This window comes from Remersonia thermophila, chromosome 6 (genome assembly GCF_042764415.1).
Source record: "Remersonia thermophila strain ATCC 22073 chromosome 6, whole genome shotgun sequence".
In the NCBI taxonomy this organism is placed as follows: domain Eukaryota; kingdom Fungi; phylum Ascomycota; class Sordariomycetes; order Sordariales; family Chaetomiaceae; genus Remersonia; species Remersonia thermophila.
In genome coordinates, this window is record NC_092222.1 from 53505 (window position 1) to 73774 (window position 20270).

General features: G+C 60.5%; 5 protein-coding genes across 5 annotated transcripts; 2 read left to right on the forward strand and 3 right to left on the reverse strand.

Annotated features, from left to right (window-relative positions):
• VTJ83DRAFT_6203 (uncharacterized protein) lies at positions 1–1384 on the reverse strand (the record flags this gene model as incomplete). Its single annotated transcript, XM_071012889.1, has 5 exons — positions 1–44; positions 142–320; positions 389–604; positions 703–899; positions 968–1384. 5 exons carry the CDS (start codon positions 1382–1384, stop codon positions 1–3), a joined length of 1053 nt encoding a protein of 350 aa, XP_070863830.1.
• A 4752-nt stretch (positions 1385–6136) lies between these two features.
• Positions 6137–7285, forward strand: VTJ83DRAFT_6204 (uncharacterized protein; the record flags this gene model as incomplete). Its single annotated transcript, XM_071012890.1, has 1 exon — positions 6137–7285. One exon carries the CDS (start codon positions 6137–6139, stop codon positions 7283–7285), a length of 1149 nt encoding a protein of 382 aa, XP_070863831.1.
• Positions 7286–8904: 1619 nt separating this feature from the next.
• VTJ83DRAFT_6205 (uncharacterized protein) lies at positions 8905–10978 on the reverse strand (the record flags this gene model as incomplete). Its single annotated transcript, XM_071012891.1, has 4 exons — positions 8905–8957; positions 9031–9864; positions 9939–10542; positions 10610–10978. 4 exons carry the CDS (start codon positions 10976–10978, stop codon positions 8905–8907), a joined length of 1860 nt encoding a protein of 619 aa, XP_070863832.1.
• Positions 10979–14305: 3327 nt separating this feature from the next.
• Positions 14306–15242, reverse strand: VTJ83DRAFT_6206 (uncharacterized protein; the record flags this gene model as incomplete). The annotated part of the gene is made up of 3 exons (XM_071012892.1): positions 14306–14494; positions 14571–14702; positions 15132–15242. The coding sequence occupies 3 exons, from the start codon at positions 15240–15242 to the stop codon at positions 14306–14308; spliced, it is 432 nt and encodes a 143-aa protein (XP_070863833.1).
• Positions 15243–17140: 1898 nt separating this feature from the next.
• VTJ83DRAFT_6207 (uncharacterized protein) lies at positions 17141–19998 on the forward strand (the record flags this gene model as incomplete). Its single annotated transcript, XM_071012893.1, has 3 exons — positions 17141–18558; positions 18635–18921; positions 18989–19998. 3 exons carry the CDS (start codon positions 17141–17143, stop codon positions 19996–19998), a joined length of 2715 nt encoding a protein of 904 aa, XP_070863834.1.
• Between the last annotated feature and the right edge of the window lie 272 nt (positions 19999–20270).

Below are 20270 nucleotides of genomic sequence, written 5' to 3' on the forward strand. Positions count from 1 at the left end.
TTAAGCCCGGATCGCCATCTCGCCCATGGGCATGGCCTGGAGCCCTGTGTGGTGAAGCCGTCAGCATCGCGCGCGACGTTCGCTCGAGCGGCCCGGACGCGGGGTTGGGCGCAAGGGCGGGTCTCGTCCCGAGAAACTTACAGCCGTCGACGGGCTCGGGCGCCTGCTGCTTGATGGTGCAAGCGTTGTACTTCTCGGGCGGCTGCGTGGTGAGGCCGGCCCGAGGGCAGTCGTGGTTGAGGTTGCAGCCCTGGTCCATGGCGCGCTGGAGGACGTCGCCCTCCCAGCCGAAGACGTAGTCGCCGTGGGCAGCCGAGCCGCTGGCGGCGAGAGGAATCCACGTGGTTAGCAGCCACCTGGAAGGACGGATCGGGGAAGGAAGACGTACCCAAGGTTCATGCTGTAGACGAAGGCCGGTCCGGATTCGGGCCACCAGCTCCTGTCGGTGAAGGTGGTGACGTTCCACATGAGCTCGTACATGACCTGGGGCAGGCGAACGGGGTGGCTCGACGGGCAAGCGCCGCCGCCGTTGGCGCCGGTGCCCTGGCCGTAGGCGACGTGGGACTTGTGGTCGGGGGTGTCGAGGTTCTTGCCGTCCCAGCAGCTACGATCCGTTGCGTCAGCACCCTTCCCGCCCGGGCACGCAGATGGACGGGGAGATGACGCGGAGCCGACGAGAGGAAGGGGGGGGGTGAAGCTCACTGAGGGAAGATGATGGTCTGGCGGATCATCTTGCAGCTGGGGTTCTGAGGGATGGCAACGGTATCGCTGCCGGTGCAAGGAGCACCGCCGATGAACTGATCCTCGTTGGGCGACGTCCAGCAGCGGTGGCAGATGTTGCCCCGGGAGACCTTGCTGTCGTCCGTCTCGGCGGCGTTGCCGGCAAGCATGCGGAAGCCCTAAGACGCCAAGTCAGACGGAGCATGGACGAAGAATCAAAAGGCGGGTACGAAGAGCTCCCACGTACGGGCCTGAAGGCGGTGGTCCGGCCGCTGGGGATGTAGTAGACGTCGAGGCCGCCGTTGTTGATGAGCCTGCCCTGAGGGCCGCCGTTGCCGACCTGGGGCACGCGGTGGTAGGAGCCGTTCCTGTGCTTGAAGAACATGACGGCGGTCCAGTAGTTGGACTTGTCCTGGACGAAGCTGCACGACGTGCACGTCGAGCGCGCGGCGAGGTCGAAGGTGACGGGCTCCATGGTCAGGTTGAAGCTGTTACCGCCCACGATCTGGTGAAGGTGAGGGGTGTAGCGCATGCCGGGGTTGACCAAGGGGTCGACGCGGTCGACGACCAGCTGGGAGCAGGCGAAACGCAGCATGTTGAACTGGGCAACGGCGCCGTTGGCCAGCAGCGCCGCCGCCGCGGCAAGGGAAGCCAGGTGGTGCATCTTGACCGGGTGTCTGTCTCTTGCTTCCTATCTCTCGGGCTGGGATGGCGGTTTTCGTTTCGCGCGCTTCTTGGAGAGAGGCGAGAACGGGTTAGCGGCTCTCTGGGGAGCGACGACGAGGACGCAAGGGGGAGGAAAAGGCTCTGGGAGGACGACGAGAACCAGGAATCGCAGGGCAGTCAAGGTGGTTAATACCGGCGCACTTATACATGTTGGCGCCGCCCCATCGGCGTGCAGCTCGCACGGGAGGCGTGCTTCCATCCTCCATTTCTTTTCTTTCCCTAGGTCTCTCTCTCTCTCTATCTCTCACCCGTATCCGTACGTCCCCCTTGCCACGACAATTCCATGCTCGCCGGTGACCCGGTCGTGCTATGGATGGACCATTCAGGCGGCCCAGAACCCCGCAACTGCCGATGCTACCGAACAAGCTCAAGGTTCTGTTCGGTCATTTGGGTATAATATCGACGATTGGTGTTGAGGGCCTCGTGGTGGTTTATTGGGCGCCTGGCTTCGCATCTACAGACAATTGCCGGAGCTCCGGATGCAGCGCCTTGGCTGGCGACGTACAAATAAGGTGCTCACTCTCCACCAGGCTGAGCCCTCCGGATAAAAGCAGCTCCATGCCACCCCCCCAGAGGCCCAATATCTACAAATATTGTCCCTACGGTCACGCTCCTTCGCTACTCGCCTGCCTCGTCCCGCAGGCAGCTCCATGGGCGGATTATTGGACGCCGCCGCGAGGCCCTGTCAACGGACGTGCCGGCATCCGCCGAGACGCCCGCTTTGGAACTTCTGGAAGGCTTCAAAAAAGCGGCCCATGCGCTTGGCACGGCAACGGTTTGGGAAATTCTAGGGTCGTCTGGAGCGCCCGAAAAGCGCGGGCCGTCCGGCGCCGTGCCGTTCGGGGGCCGCCGGCGTTCACAAATATGTCCCGACGGTCATCTATTAGAGTGCCTCCTGGTGTTGGCCAAGCTCCTCTCCCTTTTCGGGCCTTTCCCGAGTCCACCAATCAATCCGGAATGTTTCATGGGCCGACAGAGTGGCAATGAAAGACGCATGGTTGACAGGGAATCCAACCAAGTCGCCAGTCGGCCGAGATCCGAGAGAGACCGTTGAACCAACGCCGCAAACCAGGAAGTGCGTCTTGCCGCCGGGCACGCAACGGACGGGCACGCCGAGATGCGGCTCAAATTAAGTGACATCCCACCGAGAGCGATCATCTGTTTGTCTCGATTCATTCTCCCACCATGGCCAGGTTGGGCGCCAAAGGGTCGCTTGAGGACCCGGTCAGGCGGTCCATGGAGGTGAGAATGGGGGTCCAGGACGGGGGCCTCCTTGGGCCAGAAGGAGAACCGGAGGCGCGTTTGGCAGTTGGGCCGTCGATACGGACCTTCTCAGCAGCGGGGTCGCTGTTGGCATGCAGACGCTTGACTCTCCTGTGTCTTTGGTTATTAGATTGCATGGCGGCGGGCTGCCGGCGGTTGCCGAGGGACGGCGTTGCCGTGTCACGTCACTCAGCCACGGACTACGACGACGATGATGGCGGTGATGATGGTGATCATGATAATGATGATGACAGGAGGGCCACCTAATGCTGTCACGAATTGAGTACCAAGACAGACAGGGGTCTAAAAACACAACAGAGGGTCTATCCGAGTGACACGTAGAAAGTTCTCGTCCTAGGAGAATACATCTGCCGCCATGCTGACAGCAGGAGGAAGCTCTGCGTCCAATAACTATTATAGCGCCTCAAGGTCAAGAACGGAGGAGACGGTAGTTGTGTCCCCGGAGGATATGGCTGCAAAAAAGAGCGGTTATTGTGGCATGCTGGCGAGAGATTCACCACGAAGTCAACAACATAGTGTTTGAGATTGCGTGGGTCTCTGGTGAGCCATGTTCACGCTGCCCCCTTGTCCCCCCTTCCCGGCCTGAGAATGAAGGAAGGGGAGGTGAAAGTCTCAAGACAGACATGTGCGAGCCATAATTACGGCCTCTATATTTCGGGCCGATTTTCCTGATGGCTCTGGAGATGATGTACAGATCCAAGACGTCGTGGCGGCGCCCCTGTTTTCATGAAGCTCAGCATCTTTACAATCTACCAGGCCCAAACCACGTTTCTCGTCAAGGCCAAAACGTCGTCGCTGTGCTCTTCTGGTCCACAATTCCAACATCTATTTTCATAAAGGGCTACAGCCATCATGCCTTGATGGGCTGTGATATCATGAAGGGTATTAACCCACTCCTACGTCACCCACCCCTTTCCAACAACGCCATTGGCGATCCAGGGTATCTGGAGGCATCCCTTCATGGAATTAGGCATTGGGCTCTAGGCACCATTAATCCCTCAGGATCACGAAGCTGTTTTCTTCTTTCTCTTTTCATTGGGGTTATTAATGACGCTAGCAAGAGTGCGCCTCCTGCCCGTTCAAGTTTGGATGGGTAGGCACCTAGATAGGTGCCGTAATTAGCACCGCGTCTTGGCTGTCATTCATCTGATGAAACCACCGAGACCTCATGCAACGACAACGAAATGGCTCTCTCGTCATCGTCGAACAGGAGGACGGGACGGCAGAATGCATCCGGAACAGACCTGCTCGGGACTCCGGATGGACGATCTTCTTCCAGAAGCCTTGCGGATCTGTCGGTTCCCGAAAACGCGGGATGCAGCATGTATGCACTGGTGGCGGTCGTCATGTCAGTCAGGTCGGCATGCCCAGCTAGCAAGAGGCACAGCAATGGTACGACGTTGGTGAGTATGGGCAGCCGATCCCATCACAAACAAATTGATTCTTTGTCATTCGAGGCCCCCCGCCGCGTGCTGCGGGGGCTCGGTGTCCAACTTAGAAAAACAGAAATGGTGGCTGATGTCCCCATCCACAAGGGGGAGCGTTTGCCCCGGGGCCGCATCGAGCTCAGTGCATAAGCAGGATAGAAAACCAAAGCCAGCGGCTTGCGGGAATGGTGCGGGAGCGCTGGACAGAAAGCAAGAAGAGCCCAGCCCGCAGAAAACGCCCTCCTCAAGAGGAAACTGGATTCTCTGGTCGCTTTTCTTTTTCCAGCTCTCTTCTTACCGTGTCTACTACGTGCCTATCGACGTCGGTGAGTCTTTGAGGCTACCTTCAGCCGGAAACCGAAGCCACACATTGTTCATGCTTTGCTCCGCAGTTTGTCGAGCCCTTGCGCCATCCAGATCGACTCGGCAGAAGACGTGGCTGGGCTCTGTTCAGCCAGGAGCCAAACGTCTACGATGCTGCCGATGATTGCTGTATTCGGAGTTTCTGCATCGGTAGATTATGTTGAGCTCTGTTCAGCTCAGAGCCATTGCTGCCAACCTTGTTGATATCACGCTGCATTCGGTGATGGGCTGCTTGACGGGTGTACCCCAGCGAAGGCTTGGCCGCCACCGCGTCCTGGAGTCCCCGTGATGCTACAAGACGTATCCACGGTAGGCGGTACTTTCGGGGGAAGAGATATGTTTGTCTGCTGGAGGCTCGGGTGAAGTGCCATGGGCAATGCAACGCGGTTGGCGCGTGGTTCCGTTGGCATGAAGTAGCCTGCACGAAGCTGTATTACAGCGGGCTTGACGACAAGGGTTATCTTTGGGAAACCTCCTTTTTGATGCCAACCGGGGCGTTAAGACAGCAGAGATGCGTCGAAGGCGCTGGCCGGCTTCAATATCATATGCTCCCAATTCGCCGTCGTCCGCCTTAAGTCCGAGCTTGGGCTCTCGAGCCAGGTGCGCGTTTGTCAGTCCGACGAGCATCCCTGGACGTTTAACACCAACGTCGACTTGCGTCTGGCCCGGCTTCCTGGTTTGCACTTCGCCAACCTCCTCTAAGACGTCCAGGATGCCATCAAGAACGCCGGAGCCAACAGCTTCTCCATCCACCAGCTCCTGTTTGGCCTCGCCATCGTGGCCGTGCGCAATACGGCGCCCGAGTCGACGCTCGCGCTCACCGACCTCAACTCCGCCGTGACGAATTTCATCGACCCGGCCTCCAAACGCCCCGTCGAGAAGCTCACCAAGACCCAGGCGACGCTCAAACACGCTCGACTACCTTTTTCCGTGACCAACAACCGCTCCCACCCGAACCCGACGCGCTTCGGCTGGAAGCTCACCCCTTGCGGTCGCTCGGCTCAAGGTGGTTCCCCTCGAGGGGCCTCGGAGCTTGGCCAAGGAAGGGAGCTGTCGTCGGTGGGTTTTCAGGGAGCCGGAGGGGGGTTCATAAGCATTTGAGCCGTCGTGGTTGTAGTGAGAGCTAATCAGAATTTGGGCTAGGTACCTAGGCATTAGCTCTATTACCTATTAGTAGGCGGCGGGCTGCTGAATGAATGCCCTTCTTGCTCAAAGGTGATCAATGGGTTCCTGGTGACATGATACTACTTAGTAGCGAGTACAATGTAACCCCGCTGCCTTGTATTCCCCGGCGGGCCCCCAGATCCACCATCCACACCATGGTGCCCAGCAGAACGGGATCCTCCGCGCACCCGATCCGATTGCACACACACTCGGGCACCCTAGGTATTCACTATTGTTATTAGCCGGGAAACCCTCGTCGCCCTGCACCGAGAACCCATTTCTTTCACAGCCACCCCTTCCGCCACGCTCCGGGCCAGGTCACTCTCGGGGGGTGTGAGCAGCCTTATCGTCCTTCGCCGCTGTTACCTCAAGCCTCCTCCGGCGTCGGACCCGGACTCCCATCTCCGCTTGGAGCCGTCATCACACGCTAATTAATAGTCACCAAAACCACCATGGACAGCCCGTACCGCCGGGAGCTCGAAGTGGCCATCGCGGCCGCCCAGACAGCCTCCCGCATCAGCCGCGAAGTGCTTTTGGCCTTTGGTCGTCCCGGGAACGGCGACGCTGCTGCTGCTGCTGCTGCTGCTGCTGCCGCTGCTGCCGCGTCGGCCGGCCCGCTCGACGTGGTCAAGGACGACCTGAGCCCCGTCACCGTCGCCGACTTTGCCATCCAGGCCTTCCTCGTGCGCACCCTCGGCCGAGCGTTCCCCGAGGACGGCTTCGTCGGCGAGGAGTCGTCGGGCGAGCTGAGGAGCCACGCGGGCCTCGCGGCGCGCGTGCTCGAGGTCCTCGCGCGGTGCGCCGGCGAGGCCCTCTTTCGCGACGCGCAAGACGTCTGCGACGCCATCGACCTGTGCGTCGCCCGGCGCGAGCCCGGGGCCGCGGGCGGGCGGGTCTGGGTCTTTGACCCCATCGACGGCACCAAGACGTTCCTCCGCGGCGAGCAGTACGCCGTCAACGTGGCCCTTCTCCAAGGCGGGCGCCAGGTCCTGAGCGTCGTCGCCTGCCCGCTGCTCTCTCCCGACGCCTCCGCCGCGACGCCGGTGAGGGACGGCGACGTCGACCCGACGGGGAGGGGTTGCCTCTTGTACGCGGTGCGCGGGCACGGCGCCTTCGTCCGGCCGCTCGTCGGGAGCCCCGACGAGGCGCAGGCCCGGAGGCTTCCGCGCCACGCCGACAGCGTGGCATCCCCCGCCGACCTCCGCGCCGTGACCTGCTGGACCCGGCTCGACTCGGGCGTCGACGTGGTGCACAAGGCCGTTGCGGAGCAGCTCCAGGTGCCGTTTCCGGGGTCCGACCTTCTCGGCTGGGTCCTGAGATGGGTCGTCTTGGCCATGGGGGTCGCCAACATGACCGTCTGGGTGTACAAGAGGAGAGATCGGTACGCCAAGGTGTGGGACCATGCCGGCGCCATGCTGCTGTTTGAGGAGGTGGGCGGCAAGATCACCGATGTCCACGGCAAAGACATCGATTTGACGGCAGGACGGACCCTCAAGGACAACTTTGGGTTTGTGGCCGCCCCTCCGAGTCTCCATCGTGTCGTGCTCGACGCGTTGCACAGCGAGCTCAAGGCCCAGGGCAAGCACGAGCTTCTCCGCTAAGCACCCGGGACGACGCGACAAGGACAGGAGGGCCGGGGCTTTGCGTGCCATCCGCGAGCTGGACGGGCGTGGGTTGAGCACTTAGCTCCATGCGACATAGACAGCTTCGTCGGTGGGTAAGCGAGCTCTGTCACCCGTCATGGAAGACATGAGAAAACCCAACCCGAGCAGCTGCGCCGGGGTACGTGGTTACGCAGGCGAAGAAGCAGTTCAGAGTGCACTAGTTATCGGCAATTTCCATGGGCCCTTGGGCGTGTGTTCTAACGAGAAAAGAGAGAAGGCTTGGAAACAGCAGATACATTAAACGTTGACGAACCGCTCCAACGTGTCGGCGGATACCTTCCAAGTCCGCAACACGGCACCCTCCTATCCAATCCAAGATAGAAACTTTTTCTTCTCATCTCTCGCCAAACATTACCTCGTCCACCGCCAGCCCACAGTCAAGGAAAAGGGGTAAAACAAAGCATGGCACAAAAAAAAAAAAACAACTCTGAACAAAACCGACAACCCATCTCTTTGAGGAACAAACGAAAGGATGAGAATGGCGAGGCGGCAGGGCGGTGGTATTAAAGCGGAGTCGGGCTTCGTTTCCCGCTGCGTCTTTTTCCCTCTATCGCAGCAGGGCAAACATATGGAATGCCAGCCAAGGGCAAGTTTGTCGTAGCTCTCTCTAAGACGTGACATCGTAGCACCGTAACGTTCATAAAACCTGGCGTGTTGCCGACGAGATCTGTGTGCGCTGGACGCTGAGCCAAGCGGGTCGTGGTGGGAGGGCAGACGAGGCCCCATGGTCGGGGCTTGGATTGGAACGGACGTTGGCGATATCCCGTCATCGGCCTCGCGGCCCCGATCGCTGGTCAGGACGTTTTTGCCGAACTTCGTCCAAGTCGTCGGGTAGATGGTTGCCCATGAAATGTTGTAAAAAAAAAAAAATCTCATCTTTCCCCAACCACTCTCTCTCCTCCTTGCGTGCCTTGTCTCCCGGAAGCCCGTCATGTGTCATCAACGTGAGTGAGGGTGAAACCAGAGAGGAAAAATACCGGACCATCATCATCGTGCCCCAAAGCAGGGGTGGCGGTTGAGAGGGTCCGGAGTCCCAAGACGCAGAGATTCGAGGGCTTGGCTCAAGGGACAAACATGAACTCGTGGCGGGAGGTTGAGGTCCAAAAAAAAAGTGTTCAGGAACAACAAAAATATTACAAGGCCTTTATTATGTCTTTGGGGTTTTCTTTTTTTGAATGAGACAGGCGAACGAGCAGGCGGCTGAAGCGATCAATTGGCATGGATCGGGACTGCATGGCATCGGGTCCGAATGGTTGGGTCCACGACTCGACCAGCGGAAAGTGCCCCGAGCCCAAGGGAAAGGTGGACGCAATCCGTCCGCCGGTGGTCGTCGGGCCCCGTTGAGGACGGATGCATGAGCGCGGTAATTGTGTGCGAGCAAGGCGACGAGGGCGAGTGACGGCTTGGAATTGGCGGAACAACCCTGGGTTTCTTCTTTCGAATCGATCGGATCGAAAGCTGCGGTGATGATGATGGTGGTGGTGGTGGTGGCGGCGGAGGTGGTGATGGTGGTGGTAGCCGCAGCAATGAATGGGGTTGTGTGTCGTGTACGCCCGTTAAAACCTCGATGCCGACGAAGAAGTTGTCCGCACTCCGTTGTCAGAAGAGTCTAAACGAAAACACGGGGGTATGTCAGTAAGCTGCTGCTCTTTGCGTCTTGGGGTGGCGCGATCAAGTCCTACCGCTGCTCCGCTGGATGTGGCCATTGGACCGATTGCGTGCCGCAAAGCCCATATTGTCACCCCAATCGCCGTTGGGGCCGTGAGGCTGGCGTTCGGGGCCGTTGCGAGTGCTGGAACCGTTCAGACCGGGTCGCTGGCTGCCGATGGCACCGGGGGTCTCGCGAGGGCGAAGGCGGTTGTTGTTAAAGGACTCCCCCAGGCTGAGGGACCCGAGATCGTTGATCAGCAAGGACGGGTCGTTCGGGGAGGACGTTGCCGGCGTCGTGGGGGTCGTCAGGGCGCTCGGCTGCCCGAGGCTCGCGCTATACTCGCCGAACTGGGCCACGTTTGGGGCGTGAATGCTGGTTCCCTGGGGGTATCCCGACGCCGTGGAAAGCGACGGGCTCGGCGTGTACGACCGCAGGTCGGCGAACGACTTGACGCCGCGCAGGGCGTTCAAACCGCCGTCGGGGCTGTCGGGGAGCTCCAGCGTAGGGCCGTGACGCTGCCTGCCCAGGGCGCTGTACTGGTTGGGGGCGCCAGCCCTGGTCTCGGCGAAATCGATGGTGGCAGCGCGGCTCAAGCCGCGGCGGTGGGCATCCGCCGACACCCCCGGAGGCATGTGAATGGCGGGCGCGGCCGCCGTGTCCTTGAGGACGTGGATCTGCCGGTGCTGGCCCTCGCCGACGGACCGATGCTCGAGGCCCATGTTGTGAGCCAAGATGTGGACGGTGCGTCGCTGCTGCGGGGTGATGGTGCTGGGGAACACGATAATCTCGCGGTTGGGGTCGTTCTTGAAGAGCATGAGCTCGGTGTAGAAGCTCAGGGTTTCGGGGTTGTTGAGATCCACATCCCCTGCAGAATCCGCGGCTATCAGCAGGCGCGTTTCGGACAAGTCACTAGAGGCTGTTGAACAGGACACGACTTACGCAACGGCGAGTTCCGAGACCGCGACGTCTGGGCAGCGTTCAGGGAGTGCATCGAAGACTGGTGGTGCAGGGGCAGGGGCTGGTGTTGCTCCTCGAGCTGGCCTCGCTTTTCGCGCTTTTCGCGCTCGATGCGCTCGCGTTCGTGCTCGGGCAGCATCTTCTTGTACTCGACCCTCAGCTTCCTCCCCTGCACCTCGTACCCGTTCAGCTGCTCGATCACGGTCTGGGTGTCGAGGGGGCTCTGGAAGTTGGCAAAGGCGAGGCCGCGGAAGATGCCATTGTCGAAGTGGTAGTTGAAGGCGTAGGGTTGGGGGAGTCCCAGCTCCGACATGATGGAGGTGAGCATCTCCTTGCGCACGTTGAACGGGATGTTCTTGATGACGATGGCCGTCGGGATCAGATCGTTGCCCAGCGGCTTGGGCTCGTGTCGAGGCTCGTACATGGGGGTCGGGTATCCGTGGCGGTCATTCTGGAAAGCGGACGGGCCGTCCGTGTTGATGAGGTTCATGGCCGGGCTGAAGTTGGCCAGCGGCTGGTACTGGCCCTGAGGAACGGGAGGGATGGGTTGGCTGCCGAGCCCGGCCTGCTCCGGCATGGTCCATTCCTGCAGCGACGCTCGAGTCAGCGGGGAGCAGCTCTAGGGGTGGGAGGGGAGAGAAGGAGGGACCAACCTGAGGGATCGCCCGGCGAGCGCCCGGACGAAGTCTCCCCTCGCCCAGCGCTCCGCTCACGGTGTTTGCGCTGCCAGCGTTGTAGGCCCAGGCCTGAGAGTTGCCGAGGAAGCCGTCGGCCGCGAAGGGTGGCGTCGGCTGCATGCGGTTGTGACGAAACGCGCTCCCGTCGTAGGTTCCGAAGCGGTCGTCGGTCGGAAACAGCGCGGGCGCAGATGCCTGTCCGATAGGATCCATCTGGCGCTGATCGAGTCGGCCGAGGCCGGAATGCGCCGTCGTGGTGTTGTAGCCCGGTCTCGACGAGCGGGGGGAGCGGTTTGCAGAGTTCATGGCGTACGGAGGAAAGTAAAGGTCGGGCTGCTGGTTCATTTCTGCGGCCGACCGACGCGTCCAGGGGGGGGGAGGGGGGCAAGCCGCCTCGAGGCCAGCAAGCAACCGCGACAAGACGCGGGGTGGGGAAGGTGGAGGAGCGGACTCGTTCGACCTGGCCGTTGGAGGCGAGGGGCACCTCAACAACACTCGGGGTCGGTCGGGTCCAAGCTTCGGTTCAAGTTGCGTTGATCAGGACAGACGGGAACAGCGGGCCGGACAGCTTCGGACTCGGCCGTCGTTCTCCAGCCCTAGTCGTCTCTCGCTCTTTTTGTCGCAGCGTGGAGCTTTGAAAAGAGAGCTCTTTTCGGCAGAAACGGGCGCGTCTCTTTTTTTTCCGCTGTTTGTCAAAAGGGGATGCGAAGAGCGTCAAAAGGGGGGGAGAGACAGGAGGAAAAAAAAAGAAAGAAATGATTATCAAAAAACTCTCCACAGTACATACAACGTCTCCAGGGGGGGGGGGGGGGTGAAGCGAGGGAGAGAGACGAGGAAATGAAATCGGAAACGGGTTCGTATCGAAAAGATCTCTCTAAGTCATCACGTCGTCTGCAGCGTCATGGAGCGTCGTGAAAGCGGTGCACGCGCAGGGCGTCGAAGTTTTGGAGATGGCCCGGGGGGGGGGAGGGGAGGAAGATGGGGATGGGAGCAAAGTCTCGTTCGGTTTGTCGGGGAAGATGGAAAGGCGTCTGGGGCCCAAGGCCCGGGCAATGCAATGCGGCGCCCGAGAAATTGGATGGACACGGCGGGCTCCAGGTCTACACCCTGGCCTGCTCACAGCTGAACCTGGAAGCAAGGAAGGGGGGGGGAAGGCGGTCTGGTGCTGCCAGTGGGGCCCTTGGTTGCTGTCGGTCCATCCACTCGCACGCATGGAAGTCTTTTTTTGTGTGCGGGAGAGATGGGGGATCCACACTCCTCTCCCCTTCGCCAATCCGTCTTTCCTCCCCGTCCGGGGCAATGGCAACCTGGAAACTCTGTTGTTTTTTTTTTTCTTGCTTGGGATCCAATGGTGTCGCTCAAGCAACAAAACAACAAACCACCTCGGCTCCTGACGCGCTACTGCATACATACACAGTACATGGACCACCTACCTACATTAGGTACCTTACCTAAGGTACCTGAAAGTACCTACCTACATAGGTAGCCAGGTAGTGAACTATACGGCTTTGGCGCAGCAGTACGCAGTATACGTACGGTGGTAGTCTTGGACCCTTCGTCGTTGCATCCGGGTTGCTATACTGCGTACAATTGAGGCACCTTATCCATTCGAGCTCGCTTCTTATGGCAAGGCACCTTATTTACCTACCACCTGGTAGGTACCGTGCCTGCTTAGGTGCAGGTCAGATCCAATAGTTACCTTCCCGCCGCCGACTCCCCTACCTACCTACCTAGGTACATAGCTACCTGGTACCGACCTCACCTTGGCCGGCCGTAGGTAGTGAACGTTATGTGCTGTGTGCAAGTACACCTACACCGTAAGTACAAGTAGGCTCCGGCCGCCCCTCTCTCCCTCTCTCTCGGCCTTCCGCTGCCCTGTCTCCCTGTCCGTCTCCTTTCCGCGCAGCCCAGAAATTTCCAAGACAACCCTGAAAGGGGGGAGCCTATCGCCTGCGGTAACTGGAGCCGCCGTTCAGTTGGGTCCCACCGCGAGGCGGAGACCAAGCGGCCAAGAGCGGGGCGATCCGCCTGTTCGGTGGGCGTCTCTTGGATGGACCAGCATCAAGCGACCCCTGGACCTCGAGCGAACCCTCTCCGAGTTTGGACATTGGCCCGAGAAGGATGGCTCCCTCCGAACTGGCGGGTACGCAGCAACAATGCCTTCGGCATAGCCCCCTCGTCATAACTCAAGGACCTACCTACACAGTACATAGCCGGCACGCGTACTTAGTAGTACTGCGTATGTATACGTCCCTCCCTAAGCCTGCTGCCGTCCGGGCATGTGTGATGTTCCGTCCCGGGGTCAGGCAGCCCGGGGGGGCCAAGATGAACGGCACCGAGGCACCCGGCACCTAGTTATTGCACAATTCCAAGGCCCCTCGATCCCTAGTTAACGTTATTGCTCCCCCCCATCGATTCCCGGTTTCTCATCTCTGCAAGGCAAAGCACGTGGACGGCCGTTGGGCATGGCCTATGTATTACAAGTAAGGCGGCAGGGGTTCGGAAGATTGACCTGACATCAATGAAAGATGACATGTTGAATGGCCCCAAACTAGGTACCGTAGCTTCCAGGGTTTCCATCTTGCGCGGTGGGTTGCATCTCGCTTGAGCGAACACAAGAGGACCACACAGGGGCTTGTTTAGTGTGTGTATACGTAATAGTACACAGTACACAGCAAGGCCGGACAATCAACCCCCACCCCAATAGAGCAGCTTGGGAACCTGATGGGAATTCCGAAAAGCGTCGTGGCCGTTGAGCAGCTTGAGGTCCTTGGCCCATAGCTACTCTATTTGTCCTGTGTTCTTTTCGAAGCCCCAGCAGCTGAGATGCCATACCTAGGCTCCCCCTCTTCATGCTTTCCGTCCTTCCCTGAACATGAACGTACTATGTAGATGCCAAAATCAGGTACCGAACCAGGGTCAGACGGCTGTGATGATGGCTGTTGATGTCATCGTGACGTCTCCCTTGGGCAATCGGCCTCACCCCCCCTCCCTCCCTTTTTTTTTTCTTATTATTTTTTGACAGCACCAGCATCCTCACAAGGGGTTTGACAACATCCAAGTTCCTTGGCCGCTTCCTGACGCCGCCGACCGCTCTCTAACCAACACTCAAATATTGGGATATTGCTCTGATTCTGCCAACCAGGATAGCCGCCAGTGTACATCCAACGTCTCAAAGATCCCGCCGTCGTCCTGCCCGGGGGTTCCATCCATAAGAACCCCAAGGGTAGGGGGAAAAAAACACACAACTAGTGACAGAAATGTACAGTAGATGAATGAACCGAGAACCCCCCCTTGGCATAAGAAGGCGCGAGAACCCGGGCCCATCAACTGTCACCCACCCTTCTCCCCTTGTCGCACCCCCATCATCATCATCGTCATCATCTGACTCCCCGCGTGATCCATATGGTCTCGGCTACTCTCGCGTCTGCCCGTAGGCGCCGCGAGCGCCCCTTCATCGCACACGGCCAGTTCCGGGTGCCTATCTGAATCTGAGCTCAGTCCCCCGACGGTCACGAGAGAAAGAAAAAAAAATTAAGCGCCAAGCGGGAGCGGGGCCTGTGAGCTGTCGCAACAAGCAAGCGTGAACCAAGACAGTCCCGCCAGCATCGCACCCATGAGAAAAATCCTCCTTCAATCTTCCAAATGCCCAACAGCACCGGCTTTGACAGCTTACGCCTCAGCAGACTTGGCCTTCTTCTTCTGTTCCACCTTGAGCAGAAGGGCGCGGTTGATGTGCGGAAGGACACCGCCGAAGGCGATGGTGGCGCGAATCAAAGTGTCCAGTTCTTCGTCGCCGCGAATGGCAAGCTGAAGGTGGCGAGGGGTGATACGCTTGACCTTGAGGTCCTTGGCCGCATTCTGAATGGCGAAAAGCGTCAGCAAGCGTCCACGAAAAGGTTCGGAAACGGCGGGATCCAGATGCAAGGTGACCTACCCCAGCCAGTTCGAGCACTTCGGCGGTGAGGTACTCAAGGACTGCCGTCACGTAGACGGCCGCCTTGGCACCAACGCGCATCTTGTTCTGGGTATTTTGCTTGAGGAAGCGCTTGACACGGCCGCAAGGGAACTGAAAGAGAAGTGATTAGCGAAAGCCGAGCGACGGGAAACAAAAAAAAAAAGCAGGACGGAAACGCGTGTGCGGAGATGGGACGTCGGCAAGCGCGGGGTTGCCTTCTCCCCCCCCCCCCCCTCCCTCCCTCTCCAAAAAAAAAAAGAAAAAATCATGGCCATGACGGGCGAGCAGGTTTGTAAAGGGTTATAGGATCGGGGGTTGTGCGCAAACATCCACGAGGCGGCGGCGCGCAGTTTGGCGACGCCGACATGAGTGAAGTAGGTAGGTAGGAGGTGAGGTGAGCGAGAGCGAGGGATGTGTTGAGGAGGCGCGTCGCGGCGGGGGGGGTGGCCATGGATGCGACGACTCGGTCCCGGAGGACAACGATGCGATCCGACACGGCGGCAGGGCGCAAGGACAAGAGATAAAACATGGGCGACGTACCTGCAGACCGGCGCGGGCCGAGTGGCTCTGCTGCTTCTTGGGACCCTCGACACCCGAAGTCTTGCCGCCGGAGCTCTTCCCGCCCGACGACTTGCCCTTTCCGCCGGCCATGGTGGATTGGTGGATATGCAGACGGAATCAAATGCGCGGGGCGTGCGGTTTGGAGGCGTTGAGGGGAAAAGAAAGCGGCAAGCAAGAAATGACGGCAGGCGGCGCGTGATCTTGATGCGAACAGGACGCGACAGCGTTGTGGGGTTGTTGGGCGGGTTTGGTGTTTGGGTTGCAGTCGCGGCGGCTGGCAATGTTGACGAGGCGAAAAATAAATTCGGGAGGCCGAACGGGTGGTTGCGCTGATGTTGCTGGTTCCAGTCCCCCAATAACTCGGTAGGTCCCCAAGCCAAACAAGAAAGCTTCCAGGTTCCATGGCCTCCTCCTCCTCTGGCCCTCCCTCCGGACCTCCAGGCACCCTGCCCGTCGGCTTGGCGCCCCACCTCTCAGGGCGGGCAGCCTCCTCGGTGCTGGGCCTTCACGGTCCCCGTCCCTCCAGAGGTGCTGGCTGCGGGCGGCCTTTGGGAGTGGTGAGCGACCAAGGTGGACGCGACAGCCTCGGCCTCGCTCGCCATCGGCGGGAATGGAAGCACCGGCGAGGTCTCAGACGGATCGCCTGGCCGCTGCAGAGGCGGAATGAGCTGGCATGGATGGCTCCAGGTGGCGGGGGTCCTGTTTGGTAGGTTCAGGCGGCCGAGCCGTTCTGCGGCGGCGGCGGGATCGAAGGGATGACAAACGGGTAGCTGCAGGCCCTCGCTGCGGTCGGCGGAGGAGGCGACCGGGAGCTATGGGGGGAAGCCCGTCAACAGGGACATGGCATGGGTAGCGTGACGAGGCATTGTCGTCAGTCGTGTTTCCCCGTGGCGGCGGCATCAAGTACGGTCAGCCATGGGGATCTGAGCCGTGGATTTTTGGATCATCCATGTTGCACGTGCACGGACCATCCTGTCCTGCCGTCCCGCCAGCCACCCGATCAAGCCATGCATCAGCCACAATTTCTCCCAAGGCTGGCCAAGTTCATGTACTGCGTATAGTAACTACTGTGTAAGTTCATGTGGCTGGCTTCCTCCCTCTCGAAAGTGGGAATATGGGTTGGGCGACAGCAAGGAGCAAAGACGCCCATGCAGCATGAGAACAATCTCCCACTTTTTTGAGCCCCGGATCCTCAGACGGTCGGTTCTGTCGGTGAACTTGGTGTGTCTGCGGGTTGCTTGAAATTGGTTTCGCTGGTGCACTACACCAGGTCGTCCAAGACAGACCCGGGCTGATAAGGACCGGCGTCCTGGCTCTTCCTCCTCTGGCGGATGGGAGAAACGCTGGACGCATCCATCAAAGGGACAACCCTACCCTACCTTACTATAGGTACCTAGCCACGGAGGAGGTGCGGGTGTTGTTGTTGGTTTCAACCGGCTCGCTGCGCACAATCAACACAAGTCAGCCGTGGCGAGCGCCGGCAGGATTTCGCCATGGTCAACAGCGCGTTGGATCGAGCCAATCATGGCCTCGTCCTCGCACGGTTGGTTCGACATAGCCATCGCCTTTGCAGGGCTTACATCGCAGCCGAGCCGCATATCGCAGAGCTGCCGTCCAACCAATCGCGGGCCACCAACCCCCCGAGCATGGCCGGCGGCAAAGCAGCCCGAGACCCGGCCTGGACGAGCTGGGAGCCTCGAGGAACAACAGGCCATAGGCAAGGTGAGGGGCTCCACGGCGCTTCACAGCAGGTCCTAGATAACTATCGGGGCCAATCTTCGTGCGTCCTTTGTGCAAGCGCGCATTGCCCGGACGCACGAAGCAGATTCACGGCCAAGTTGCGTTCTGTGTAACTCCAGCCTGACCTCTCCCCGCCCTGCCAAGATAGATCTCTACGACGTACACACGCATGCCGGTGAAGCCTTGCTGCGCAGCCGCTCATTCAGCAGTCGAGCCAACACACACCATCGGCTTTCTCGGCCGCGCGCATGGAGCACCCGTCGGCAGGAATGCCGGGCCCGGCCCGGCCCGCCCAGAAAGATGACGGCGATAGCGGCGTGGTCGAGACGCCTCGCCCGGCCGGCCTCCCGCCGGTGACGACCGGGGAAGGCGAGCTGATGATCCATAAAGAAACGGGCATGGGTGGTCTCCACCTTGGAAGACGAGACACCGACGAGAGCGGCATCTCCAGCTATACATATTACCGAACCAACACCACCTTTTCCGTTCTGTCCGCTGCCGAGTCCACGGTGACCGATTTCACCGAACTCAACAGCCCGGACGTTTCCGGGTTCCCTGGCGAGGCCGAACCCGACGTCGAGGCCGCAGCCTTGGCGTCATCTCCTCGCCGCGGCGGCTTGTTGGCGCTCGCCCTGCCGCTTCAAAAGAAACGTCTCTCGGTTCGCGGGCCGCTTGTGTCCTGGGACGACGCAGAGAAGCCCCGAAACTCCCCTTCCAGCCCTACGCCCGATACGCCAGCTTCCCATTGGCGTCGGCTCCTGGAACCAACTTCCCCGCGACCCTCAGGCCTCAGCAGATCCTTGGACCCCGGGAACGCCTCGGCACCGGAGCCGGGTCACGACGCCCGTACGGAGCCAGGCCCGTCGAAAGCTGTGGGCTCTGGAGAACCACGGGGTGTTTCATCTTCCGAGGACCATGAGGAGGCGGGAGAGGGCCACCGCCACAAGCACGATGCCGCAACCGGCGAGACCCGGTCTCCCAGCCCATCCTTTGAGCCATCTCCGCAAGGGCAAGAGGCTACCGCGGTGCAAGGCCGGAGAACAGATGATCTCCCCCGACCCAGCAGCCCTCGCTCGCCATCTCCTGGACGAGAGCTGGAAAAGCCGGCGGTTGCGGCACGAAGCCTGCGAGAGGACGACCTCGCACGAATCGGCGACGACGGCATCGTCCACGACACGTGCAAGTACGTCCTCAAGGAGGCATTTGGCGTCCGGCTCGACGAGGTGGCTCTCGCGGGAGCTGCCTCGGCGGTCCATGAGAGCGTCAGCTATTGCTTGGACGAGCTTGCCCACATCCTTCGTGCCGTCGGCCTGGGCGACGTGTCAAGCTGGAGCCGAGAGGCATCCCATACCTTTTCAGGGTGGCTGGCTCCCGCCGGAAGAGACGGGAATGGGCCCGGCTCCCACGAGGATGCGGGAGACAACAGCCTAAAGCGAGTCGGCGGCGGTGACGGCGGCGGTGACGGCGGCGACGAGAACGCCGATTCTGCCGGTGGCTCTGGAGACGGCAATGGCGGATCCAAACGGCGGAAAGCCTCGTCGGCCCAGGCCCAGCCGCCCGGTATCCGCTACAGCTGCCCGTTTCGCAAGAGAAACCCCCTGAGGTTCAACGTCCGGGACTTCCAAATCTGCGCCGTCCAGGATTTCTCAGACCTCTCTCTGGTGAAGTAGGTGTTCCTCACCCCCCCCCCCCCCCCCCCTCGTCTCACGCCCTGCTTGTCCCCGTCTTCTGACCCGTAGCAGACGTCACGTCAAGACCTTCCACAGGCAGAGCACCCTGCCCTTTACCTGCCCGCGCTGTCGGCGGTCAATGGGGTCCCCGGAGGCCCTCGACGAGCATCTCTCCGTGGATCCCGATCAGATGTGTGCTGTCCGAAAGGTTCCCGCCCCTCCGGACCCCGAGGATGGCATCACGGCCAGGATCGAGAGGGAGCTCAACGAACGCAAATCAAACAAGAAGATCGGTTCGTGGGAGGCCATGTGGAAGCTGCTCTTCCCCCGCGACGATGACCATGACATCCCTGAGCCTGGTGGGTGGCTCGACGCTTCTGTCCGAGGCGCTGGGGATTCGAAGCTGATGGCCTGTTCTTCTTTCAGATTTTATACCTCCTACAGAGCTGGAAGAGGTGTATGCTCAATTCCACGCCAAAAACCACACGGACCAGCTCCGACGGCATGTCTGGGAGGCCTTGTTGTCGACAAGCGATGCAGACAACATTCTCTCCGTGGTGGAAAGCCATATCGAGGCGGTATTTGAGGCCTCTCGAGAGGCGACGAGAAAGGCGGGTTCTAGGCGGCGCCAGCTTCGGCTTCAAACAGGATCGTTGCTTGTCCACCCCAAGCATCCGTCCTCCATGGAGCCGAGCTCCCTGCCGTTGGAAAGCAGCACGTCTCCCATCGCCGCCCCCGGCTATGCGAGTGTCAGGAGCTCCGGTCTTCCCCGCCTCAAGCATCCGGTCCCAGGGAAGCAGGGCTCGCTGCGATCAGAGAGCAGCATTTCTTCGCCCATCCTGCCCCCCGGCTGGACCCCGACCCTTGACGCCAATCGCGAGCGGCCCTCCGAGACAGGCTGGTCCACGCCAACCATGCATTCGCCGTCGGCCGTTGGCGTCTTTGGCATGGATCATGGCAGCAGTCCCCGGGGGTGCCTGGCGCCCTTCGCCAACATCCGCCGGGACGCCAGCCAGGGGAACGCAGCCGCCTCGGCCCAGGCGGCGGCCAACGCGTACGCCACCGCGCTCGGCCTTCTGGGAGAAAGCTATGCCATCCCATTCCCTGGGCAGCCGCCAGGCCAGCAGGAGATGGGAGGGGCACCCGTGATGCTGAACACGGACCTTGGAGCTTCGCAGGCACCAGCCGCCGTCCCTCCCGTGATGGGGCCTTTCGACACGCCGAGCAGCAGCCAGGCGCTGGGCGCTGGGCCGCAGATTCCGGGCCTCTTTTTGCAGCCATCCTGTCCTTGGATGCTGGGCGAGCCGAGCATGGTAGATGGGCCTGTTCATTCGCCGGCCGGCCAGAACGCGGCGTCCGCTGGCTTCTTTCAGCGCGACTCCTTGCCCTTGGACAATGGAGATTACGAGTTCGTCGGCCGAACGCCCGGCGTGTGAAGCTGGAAGCCGGCGGGCGGTGTTTGCCCTGTGGCAGGGCGAGGGGTGAAGAGATGGCAGTATTAATCATTCAAACAAAAGATGCCCGACGATCCGCTTGTTTTGCGTTTGGTGCTCATGTGGTTGTACGGTTTCAAAATCCCTCCATGGTGAATTACAAGCACGCTCCGGCCCATCACGTAAGATGTGGTATCCATGTTGCCGCCCCGATCTACAGGTGAATACCTGTACCTAGGTACGTCCCTCAGCGGAAGGCGATATGAATCAGCCCG